This window comes from Chaetura pelagica, unplaced genomic scaffold (assembly GCF_000747805.2).
Source record: "Chaetura pelagica isolate M959 unplaced genomic scaffold, ChaPel_1.0 scaffold66, whole genome shotgun sequence".
Lineage (NCBI taxonomy): Eukaryota > Metazoa > Chordata > Aves > Apodiformes > Apodidae > Chaetura > Chaetura pelagica.
Genome location: NW_009953811.1, coordinates 1066 through 13259, shown reverse-complemented (window position 1 = coordinate 13259; position 12194 = coordinate 1066). Strand labels below are relative to the sequence as shown.

The 12194-nt window shown below is 35.8% G+C and overlaps 1 protein-coding gene across 1 annotated transcript in view; it reads left to right on the top strand.

Annotated features, from left to right (window-relative positions):
- Positions 1–11699, top strand: part of LOC104391927 (voltage-dependent calcium channel subunit alpha-2/delta-1-like) — a gene marked incomplete at its 3' end in the record, with an annotated part of 226228 nt that extends 214529 nt beyond the window's left edge. The window contains exon 6 of the mRNA XM_010001279.1: positions 11570–11699. Coding sequence (XP_009999581.1) covers positions 11570–11699 — 130 coding nt within the window. The remainder of the gene's footprint in view (positions 1–11569) is intronic.
- Positions 11700–12194: the final 495 nt, after the last annotated feature.

Genomic DNA, 12194 nt, shown 5'->3' with positions numbered 1-12194 from the left:
CCTGCTGAAGTGAAGATGTAGAAGTATGTGATAAGATAGCATGAAGTGTCTCATCTTTAGTATATGGGGAGAAATAAGGAGGGAAGCCATATTTTTATGTTCTTTGGTCTCGTATCTGTTGTTCACCCTTTCTATACAAGAGGATTTGTTTTTGTTTCTAGTAATTTCATACCTTGACTTTCAGACATTTTAGGAAAAAGCAGACTCCAGTGTTTTCACTCTACACTTTATTCTCTCATGTCTGGAATCCAGTGTTGTAATTTCTAACAGTTTGATTTGGAAGCCAGTCTTTGGAAAATGAGCATTGGAACTGACATTGAGGGCGTGATTGGCACTGGCTGCTTTAGTACCAGGACTTTTTGCATTGTTCACTGCGAATTTGTGCCTTTTACAGAGCACCAGTGGGAAACACATCAGCTCTTTCCATTTCAAGTCATTATAGGTAAGCTTGAGTCCAGCCCATAAGGAGAAAAGGCCCTCCTTTGAGCTTCCTATTGAAATGATAATGATCCAGTGCCATAGGGAGCTGGGGTTCCTGCCACCTCTTTTTTTTGTTTGTTTGTTTTTTTGCTTGTTGTTTCTTGTTGTTTTGTTTGTTTGTTTGTTTGAGTTTGCTTCTTGTTTGTTGGTTGTTTTGTGTGGTGTTTGTTTTGTTTTTTTTTAATATTCAGGTTAAAAAGCTAGGTGTCACATTTGTATTCTTTTATTCAAATTCATTCAAGTCTTCTCTCAAATGAATATAGGTTTGAGGCTTCAATGAAAAATACATGACAATGAAATATATGGCTGCCCCACAGCTATCTCCTACCTGTGAAGCAGAGTTATGAAATAATAATGACAAGAGTGATAACTGTAGTTGTCAGAGTCCTGAAAAAGATACGGATGTTCTTAATGTAGAGAATCCTGCTTTGAGGGCAAATTTCCACAAAAGAGCAGTGCTTGAGGTCTCCCCAAGGAGACTAAGTTTATGCTACACCAAAGATCAGAATTCAGCCCTAAAGCTAGTGATTCATCAGTTTAATGGAGAATTTCTTCCTTCAGGATATTCCCAATATCAAATGTATGAGTAATAACAATTGCAGAGAATGCAGTGTAATTGTTTATTGGTAAATAAAAGCAACTCAAAAAGCTGAACATGTTATAGAACGTTTATAGCACTTGAAGTAGTGATTTTTAGCAACCACTTTGTTGCCTGATTATAGATAGCAGTGTTGTATGACTGTTTTGACATATCACTTAGAAATATGCAGGTCACATTGAGATTTTTAAATTACACAAACCAAAATGAATGACTGAATCTGATGTTTTCAAATGATTGATTTAAGGCAGAAGTAGACTGAAAATTGCAAGTTGAATCAAGAAAACTGGAATGTAGCACTTTAAAGATTTGAGTAAGATTTACTATTAAGTCTCAAGATAGGTAAATCACCAAAATCTCGTTATGTTTTCAGATGTAAGAATTTAAAAAAAAATAAATAAATACAGTGTCCTTATAGATGTGTCCTCTATCTTTTCCCTATCTATTGCTTACTCATAGCTCAGATGAAATAAATGACCAAATGAGCCCCTCATCATAAGAATGGCTGAGATGAGGTAAATGTTATAATTTAAAAATTGGCTTTACTATTCAATTTTTATTTGAGGCAAAGGAGACACTTTGGATTCCCTATTCTGGGAAGTGCATACAATTATTAGTAGCTGAATGGGAGATTAATACGTAGTTTTGCTTTCCTCAAATGATGTGAAATGGTGCTTTACTTGGAGACATAATTCCATGCTGGATTGGAAATACTTTTAAAGTGGTTTATGTTTCCAGTTATATCCTCAACACAAAATAGTCTATGCATTGCAATGTTTTGGGATTTTCAGGGGATTCCCTGTAGTTTAAGTGATCTGAAATGCAGTTCCTCACCTGTTTCTGTCCTTCCCCTTGCCTCTACAAGTCGGAGTATTTCTGAACTGGCCAATATCATCTGCAAAAGGCACTTTCTCTGGTCTTTCCTTATCCCCATTCTCAATATACTCCATCCCTGTTGTTTTTTGGAGAATACATAAAGAAACAATAGACCGAAGAAGACAACCACATCTAATATAAAGCATTTCATTTGCAGGTATTTGTAAGTGGATGATCAGTCTGTGTTCTATGAAGCATAAGGCTTTCTTACTGTATTCAGTATGATCCTTTCCTGTAGTTCTCTTCATCATCATTTCTAGTTTCCGGTACTTGCCATGGATACAGCAAAGCAGCAGAGCTTCATAACTGAAGCCTCCCATTTTATGTGAGGTCATTTACTCTGTAGTTCAGCACCTGAATCACATCTTGAGTAGTATGGAGTAGGAAGCAATCTGTTGTTTAGCTTCAGAAACATTTCTTGCCCACAAGGCTGTGGGAGGCCATCTGTGCTTCTGTTTTTGTCTTGTGACTTGAAGTCTTTCAGGGGTTTTAGTGCTGGTATGTGAAAAGGTGGGTTGCAGTTACTCTTACAGCTCTCCTTTATGGTGTGTATTGTGAATAACTTTCAATCTAGTGGGTAATCACATCGTCCAGACCCTAAAAACTTTGGCTGCAGCTGACCTTTTATATGGGTATTTTATTTTGCTGATTTTTTTTGGTTCTTTCAGCATCTAAAGGTTGACCTGTTTCTTCTTTCTTCTTTTTCCTGTTTGGTTTAGTTTTTTTTTGTTTGTTTCTTTTTCCCTATGATGTGCTTCTCTTGGACAGTATATCCTTCTAAAATTTATCTCTGAATGCTATTCTTCTAATGTATTACAGTGTTAGTTTTCACCATGCTAACATTTATGTAGCATTATGGCAGTTTACTTGGATTACTATACAGTATTTAGTCTGTAGGGGAATCTATGGTCCTTAGGAAACCCAGAGGTCAGTGCACATTTTAGTGTTACCTACCACTTCTATCTGTCCAGATTCAGCTGGCATTTAATTAGTGAAAAGCTGCATTATATTTATGTTAGCATTAATTAGTGAGTGATGGTTTATAGTGTTCTGAGCCCCATTAATGTTAACTAAGAGAATCACAGGAAAAAATTAGATTAGCAAGGCTTCTCGAGGTCATGCAATACAATCTCCTTCTCAAAGCAGGGCTTTACTGTTATTAATGTTATTATTGACGCAGAAGATGGCACAAATTAAAAAAGGAAAATAAATAAATAAATAAATAAATAAATAGAGCAACTATCAATTAGTTTTCTGCATGATGTACAAAATCTGGACCTAACCAGTATGACTGAAGATAAGAATGTGCTATGAAACAGGATCAGTTGATGGCTTAGCAGACAACTGCATCTGATGAAAAAAAAATCAAATTAATTAAATGTTAACATTCAGTGGGCATTACAACTAATTCCCAAAGAAGCATTAAGATGATTTAACAGTTCTTACTCCTCAGGGATATGATCTTTAATCAGATGTGGGGGTGGTAAAAGGTAGGCAGTGTAACTTGTTCCAATAAAAGCAGAACTGTTTCTAGTTTGAAATTTAATTGGATGATGTAATAAAAACCTGAATTATTCAGAGTGTGTTTTGGTGTCGAAATTTTAGATGACCAAGTATTCTCTGGTACTTTTGTCAACAATGGCTCTTTTTATTTGATGTTATTATATATGTTTGAGTACTCCAGTGGGATGTGACTACAGCAATTTGAAGGAAGTTGTGAATTTTAAAGATTTTTTTTTTTTTTTTTTCTCTTTAATAATTCAGCAGGCTATTGTCAACTGCTCGTAACCAAGAAATGACAGTAAGATGTGATTTTTTTCCAGTATGACCATATGACCGTATGACCTAGTGTTGGCTAATGACATCATCTTATCTAGTCAAGTCACTATCAAAGTCAATGCTGAAATAGGTAGTTCTGTTTGATACATGCTGTCTTAAGGACAGGCAGGAAAATCTCTCTTGGGGAACATCCTAGTCCTGAAGTCCTGAGTTTTCCCAGGCCACCACTGCATATAGAAGAGAAGCAAGTTGAGAGGTTGAGATGAAGTTACACTCTTGAACTATTGATGAGGTTGTATGACCCAGGAGTGTTATGCCGATGTTGCCTGAACCTCCAACGATAGAAAGGGTAGAATTAACAAAGTCAATTTTTGGTTGGGGTTTGTGTTGCTGAGGGATGTAAAGAGCAACAAGAAGTGCTTCTTCAGCTTTCCTTTTGTTATCAGTGTACTTAAGGAAACTTCTCAAGGGGGAAGGAACCTTGTAGCTAAAGATGTAGCAGGGATGAGGTACCTGGTGCCTTTTTGCCTCAGTCTGCCAAGTGCCTTATCTTGGCAGCAAAGCTGTGAGAAGAGGCTATTCCCACAACCAAGGAAGACAGGTTTAGGGACCACTGAAGTATGTCAGGCATACACAAATCCATGGGGTCAGATAAGATGAATCCAAGTGTTCTGATGTTGTTGAGGCAGCTTGCCATCACCCTTGAAACACTGTGAGGACTGGGAGAAGTTCCTGATGGCTTAGAGGATGGGAAGGAAGGGTCACACTTTAGAAGATAAACATGTTTTACATGTCTTATGCACTTCGATATTTAAAACACATATTTCATTTTACTTGATGTAGTTATAAAGAAAGTAAAAGAGAATAGAAGTTGTGCACAGTGATGTTAGTGCAGCAGACTTTATTCAGCCTTGCTGTGAAGGTCAGCTGTAATCTCTAATAATGAGAAAAGAATATAACTTTCAATTCTTTTTGGATTATTAAATAATATGGGACTTCCGGGTCCTCACATTTGATAAATTAATTACATCAAGGACTCATTTATTCACAAATTGAAGCTCATGATGCAGTGAGTTTTGTTAATAGGTTGGGAAACAAACAAAACCAAAACACTTTTTGGATGTGTAATACTTTTTTTGTGTATCTAAAATGTCTTCTCACAGGCTGCAAACCGTGGAAGTCAGATGAATGCACAGAGCAGGTTTTGAACCTGTTCATAAAAAATAGCATAATTGTGTATACAATAAACAGGGACAGCTTGTAAGTAGATGTATAGGAATTAGTATTAAAAAAAGATAGTTTGCATTCAGAAAAGTAGATAAAGAGGCAAATAAGTCCTATTATTATTAATTAATCTGACTCTATGTTTGATAAATACTAAAATTATTTCATTAGCAGAACACTGATTATAAAAAGACTGTTTAAAATATTTTATTTTTTTTTAAATGTAAATACTCAATCTAGACCTCCATTAATTTTCTTACTGACACCCAGTAACCAACTGATACATTAGAAGCATATGGAAACACTAAAAGCACCAAAACCAACTCATATATATTTTAAAGTATTGGCCCTTGAGCATGAAACACTGACAGTTGAAAATACAAAGCTGTTTTCCAACACTGAAGCTACCCTGACCCTATAAATATATATATATGTCTGTATATATATACATTCTTATGTTTATATACATCTCTCTTGTCTATATCATATTCATATGTATAAACATAAGAATATGTGTAAAATAAGAATATTTAAGTTCCGAGGCAATTGTTTTCTAATTTTTTATTTGTAACTCTGTTAGTTGAGGTTTTCCCTAAAAGTAGACAAAAGGATGTCACTTTACTTAAAGTTTTAGTGTAGCTGAATGAAGACTGCAGTCCCCAGCTGACACACAAACAAAAATGGAATAAACTGCCTGCAGTTCTGTCACAACCACCTCAACGCACTCAGCAGTTTTGCCACAGCTGGAAAATCACATCTATTGAAAATGAAATAAAAAAAAAGTTATCAGAAGGTGATGTTCTCATGACATTATCTAAAGTGTTATGAAAGTGTGCTGGCTGTTAGAAATGCTTTCTAGCTGCCTCTTCAAAATTAACTTCCCTGTTCCCATCTTCAGGTGGCTGCAGGAGTGCTGCTGAGCCGTGTGCTTCAAGCAACATTTCATTTTTCTCCCTGTCAGCTCCACCTGTAATTTTTTAATGGGTCCACAAGCAGTGTTGAGGGGCTGCATAAGTAGTTCTACTGGATTTCTTTCCTCAGAGAAGAAAAAAACCTCATAAAACAGCTAAACTGGCTTTTAGTAAAGAACTGAATATAGAAAAAATTCTGTGCTTATTTTGTAAAAGATAACATCTGTTTATTTATGATGGTATTCCTTTGCACGGAGTAGGTCTGGGAGGGGACTAAAAGAAGCACAGCCTGTAAGACTCAATTGTTTCAAATTTTACATTGAGAAATGTCAAGAGACATTCATAAATAAAAAGGGCAGAAACCTAGAGATGAACATATAAAACTTAGGGAAACCTGCTACGAGACACAGGAAAGAATGATAGAGCAAGAATTTTAATGTCCCTAAAACCATAACATTTATAATTTCATGTCCACACTCATTCTCTAAAATTACATTGACAGGGAGAGCAAGGTTTTAGAAAAATCACAGTCCCTAGATACTAGGGCAATGGAAAATAGCAGCAACAAATTCTGTCTTACTTCACGTAAGTATGAAAGCAGGCAGGTAGCATTGTTTCTTACTGGACAACGCTTCATGAATTTAAAAAAAAAATAATAAAAAATCTACATTTTATTATTTTGTCCTGATGCTAAATCTGTTCTGATGCGTGCCTTATTCCTGAAAAGTCTGCCTTTGGAAAACAATTGAAGATTACTTCAATTTGGTTGTGGTTTTCTGTGTATTTAATTGATGGTAATTTTTGATTCATATCAATTTCTTATATTTAGTTTTCAACAGCTGCAAGAAGAAAAAAAAAAAAAGTTTAATATTTGTGGAAAAAATACTTCTTGTTTCAGTAAAAAAAAAAATCCACTCATCTTCCTACATCTATGATGATGAAAAGTAACAGAATGCTGTGGAAAGGAGTTGGGATGTGTTTAGCTGCAGTGAAATGAGAAGCTAAACTATGTCAGGGTTCCTTGAAATGACCTTTCATTCTGTTCTGGTGGTGGTTTGCTTTTCTAGACACATCTGTCAGCGATACTCTTGGCATCAAGCTTCCAGTTACCTCATGTACATACATTAATTTATGTTCACAAAGCCCTTGAGAGAGAGCTCCAATTATTTCTAAGTATTTGGCTTACAAATAAACCCAGAAACTAACCTCCATTATTTTTTTTTTTTAGATTGTGCCAAAAGTGATTTAGCTGAGATCACAAATAACAGTTACAGAAGAACCCACTTTACCTGATTTTTAGCAGCTATATACATTTCCCTTTATTCTAATAGTGAACAATAGACATATGAAAAATGTGTTATTAAAAAAATCACCTTAAAATGGATTTTATCTATTTTATCTGCCTCACAAGGGAGAGAGAAATTGGTCTGGAGATTCATTGCAGAGAAATGAGTGAGTTGTTTTGCTGACTGTCAGGGGTAGGTAACAGTGTAATTCAATAAGTGAAGGCCAGGTTTGAATAGACAGAAAATTAATCTTCAGCTTCTATCTCCTGTGGGATTTTCTTGTGCCAGTATTGATTGTATTTCAGCTCCTGTCTTAAGAGAGAAATTGGTTGGAGTTAGATATTAATTATATTCACATGCTGACTTACTTTCCTTCAAAATATGTGTTTTGCTTCTTTCCTGAAAACAAAGTTTAGCTAGGTATTAAAACTGTACGAACCAGTGCCCCAATCTGTCAGGCTTTTGATAGAAGTACCAGGCTGAAATAATTGGTAAGACTGAGCTTTTCATTTTTTTAATTTTTTTTTTTTCCCCCTAATTTAGATGTAGGTTAGTTGAAATTCATAAATTTGGGAAATGTAAGCTAAATTGTTTTTTACTTTATATAGAAGGATCCACATTGGATGTGTAAGGCTTGGCACAGCATTAGTCACACTGATCAGGAGGCAGTGACTCAAGTGAGTGCAACACTCATTTTCCTGTAATGCTGCTGCTACTTGCCTGTTGCCTGCAGGACGAAATCAGACACCTTTAGATTTAATAGCAAAATTAATCCCATGTGAAGGAAACTACAGAACTTACGGATTTTGTCCTTTGGTTTCTCTGGGTTTTGGAGAGCAGATAGATGATTGTTTCAATGTCAGAGCTGTACATCCCAAAATTTTCCTAGGAAAAGTCAACAGTTGAGATGCAAAAGTTCCTAGGTTATTTTATGTAGTTCTGATAGATCCAGTGCCCTCCATCATGACCACAGAAGTAGATATAAAATACAGTTCAGCTGAAGCAGGTGAATGAATCAAATTAAGAAAAACAGCTTTTTTATTCAGTTTTTGGTGTTGGTATTATGGAATATTGGTGGGAATAAGAAGAGATCTATTCTTTATCACAGTCAGCTTGTGGGGTGGGTGGTTCCATGTGTGTATGCCATTAGGAATGTGGGAAATAGACTTTATATTTTAATATTTAAGGCATTCAGGAAGATTATTTCATCACTTTCAGTTTCAGCAAAGTTTAATCAAATTTGTATATTATACTTGAACCTTCTTCCATAGCACATGAGCTATGGCAGAGGCTGAAAGCTACTGTCCGTTGCTTGAAATTAAATTTAAATACAAAGCAGAAGAAACATAATAATACCATTTTCACATTCTTCAAGAATTTCATTGAAAAAATCTAAATACACTGTAGTATGAAAACTTCTGTGCACGACTTGCTAGGATGGACTTAGGGTTTGCCCTCTTTCTCTTTTATCATTCACTCTGCCTCCCAAATATTTATTGTGAAAAATTAGTTGGAAAACATCATTTGACACCCACTCATTCAAATTTTTCATTGCAATAATGTGGCTTGATGGTCCCCAGTTCTTTTCTGTGAAAGCATCAAGAGTTTGTAGTCATTGGTACTAATTTCAGAAGTAAGAGTGTTATGCTTTTTTAAAATCAAATGGCTTTCAGGCAGGAGGGAAATTTTCTCATATGGGTGATTGATTGTTGAGATTACATTTGCAGCGTTAGACAAACTCATTACTTTGAGCAGCATGAAGCCAAAAGATAACTTGTGAAAAGAACTCCAGAATTTACTTCATATATAGCATTCCAGTTCTGGGAAGGAGGAAAAATCCTGTGTGATAACATGAAAGAAAAAGCCACCAAAAACCTAGGTAAAAATTGAGCCAAGTTACACTGCCTGAAGCTATCATGTTGCTGTGTCATTTGAAATCATATAACACATAAGCTGTTACTGATCCTGGCTCCAGTTTGCATACTTCAAAGAAAATTATAAATGGTTTGTGGTGAGTTGACACTGACTGGCTGCCAAGTGCCCACCAAGCTGCTCTATCACTCCCCCTCCCCAGTAGGACAGGGGGGCAGAAAATAAGATGACAAAAAACTTGTGAGGTGAGATAAAGGTGCTGTAATAAATGCACAGAAGCAAAGGAAAATAAAAAGCAGACAATGTACAGCCACTTCCTGGGAAGTGAGGCCTCACTACCTGGGGCGGTTGCTCCAGAAGACAAATACCTTAATAACAAAAGCCTCCTTTCCCTTCTCTCTTCTCTTAGCTTTTATTGTTAAGCACAACATCATATGGGGTCAGTTTTGGTCAGCTGTCCTGACTATGTCACTTCCCAATCTCTTGCCCACCCCAAGCCTCCTGGCCTTTGGAGGAGGGGTTTGGATACACAGCCCTGATGCTGTGGGAGCACTTCTCAGCAGTAGCCAAAACTCTGGTGTGTTATCAACACCTTTCTAGCTACAGACACAAAGCACAGCACTGTGAGGGCTGCTGTGGGGAAGGTTAACTACATCCCAGCCAGACCCAATGCATAGTGTTACTTTCTGGTAGATTTAAGCAAGTGGCATACTGGATCAAAACAGGCTGTGTTGTACAAGTATTTCCTGCTTTTCTAATCCACATTCCAATGCTGAAACATTACTAGCTTAGAAGCATCTAAATACAAAAGGATGATATTCAGATGTCGTCTGGCAACCTCCATAACAGAGGTAATATTGTTCACTAGATCTAATATTGAAAATAATATCTCACATGTAAATAAAAGGCAACATGTGATCCTAACTGTTCCAATGAGAATAATGTTTTTAGGTAATTTACACATTCTGTCAACTTAGATTATTCAATTCCATTATATACCTTGACTTCATCTGGTAATAGATTTGCTTAAAGAAAAAAAAATATCATCCTTGTCTTTGAGTTTTAAGTTATTATTTCCCTTCTAGCTTATCCACCAGAATGTGGCCAAGTACTAAGTAACTTGTTTAACTTCTTAAGATATACTATAGGATATAAGCATAAGATATAATTGTTGTGCTGCATAACAGTAATCAAAATTAGCACTCACCTTCTTTTCTGCAAAAAGTTCAATAGACTTGTATTGTGAGATTCATCTCACCTAATTCTACACATCCCTGTTGCTGACTTCTGTATCTAGGTGACTTGCCCTGGGGCACCTTTATAGTCAATGGAAAGAAGGAGGCACTTCTAAGGCATGATTCATGTCACAGGAAAATAGATGTCTAATTAAGATTAGATGAATTGCATTCTAAAAATGCTCGTTTCTCTTCATTGACTGTGAAGGCAGCCTGGGGTGATGAGCTCAACACTGTTGTGTTGAAATCAGTGGAAGCCCCTGGTTAGCTGAGTTCTGCCCTTTGTGTTTGCAAAGGAAACCACCTACTTGAAACCTGTCTGAGACTTCTGCTTAGTTCAGGTAATATTTGAACCTATACTTTGTATAACACTTGTCCATAACCCTGTGATGAAGCAGATGAGTAAATATATGCAGTTTAATTAGATTATTTTGTAGGTAAGTTAAAATTTAACTGTCTGTACATTGTCTATACTCTAGCAGATAAAAGGCAGAGTGGCAGTGTATAAACAATAGCCTCAGCACACACATGCCTGACTGACCAGACAGGTGCTCCTTTGGCAGCTCTATTTTTCAAGCCTGACACATTTTCAAACAATATATTGAAAATATCCTTAAACTGGAAGGAATCAAGAAACCAGGGTGCCGACAGGTGAAAAAGGATTGTAACCCAGGGCAGGCAGGCAGATAGTGGTGAACCCCTGTGTATTTGGGAACCCTTCCACCCAGGCAGCTGTAGCCAGGAGAATACATGAGATTTCATAAAAGCTTGTTATTAAAATAAATTGATGAGCAAAACCTGTGTTAATCGGGAATTCTAAGAAGGTTTAATGTTCTTTCTGTGTCCGAATATGCACCACTGTTTCTCAAAAATCTATTTATGCAATGTATATTAGTGGTATCATTTTAAGATTTGTGATTTAAAGTTTGCTATGTAATCTGCAGAAGGAAAAAAGGAGGTATATGGTCTTTAGATTTAGATTCAGTACAAATTATTACATGTAATAAAAGGTAAAGTATTCCATTATGGGTGTAAAATTTTCATACACTTACAAAATTTAGGTGTATAAGGTGTTAGGCTCTCACTTTTCTTCTGCAGGTCTTCATTTCACTGAGTTGCATTAGGCAAGTCATAATACAAAATAATGTATACACAAATATTTCTGAATCTGGAGTAAATAAGTGTGTTTATACAAAAATGCAAAATGTTAGCTCTGAGTCTGTTAAATAAAAAGAGGCAAATATGAATGGAAATGTTTTTTAGCATACTTAGTAATATTTTACCCTTTACATGTCTGTCTTTAAAAAGCCTGAAAAGAATGACACTGAATCTGGCAGCCAGAGGATCAAACCAGTATTTGAAGAAGATCCTGTTTTCCGACGGCAAACATCTTACCAACATGCAGCAGTCCACATACCAACAGATATTTATGAAGGCTGTAAGTAGCATGTGAACAAAATTATTTTATTTTAATATTAAGCTTCTTATTTGAATTGCATTCTTAAAACCAAAAAACCTTCAAACACACTTTTCACCTCAATTTTTAGTACAGATTTACTGATACTGTCTTTGTTATTCTTTCAATAGTACAAGAGATATATGCTCTGCTGGGTGTATTATTAATCTTATTAATTAGTAGAAGCCATAGTTGAAGTGATCCATTAGGACTGTATTTGAGTCTGAGAAATGGAACTGGAGGTGGTTTAAAGCTTACATATTCTAAATTTCTTATCCATTCTTTCTTTATGGTGTGTTTTTATTTAATACAAACAATTCTAGACAGCTCTTTAAGTGAGTTTGGCATCAGGCGAAAGATGAGTAGTGAAAACATTTTTGAGTATCCTAAAAAGCGTATAAAGTTCAGACAAATAACATGCTGTGTGAGATACTTATATATATCTGTATAAATATATACACTTACATTTTGTGCAGT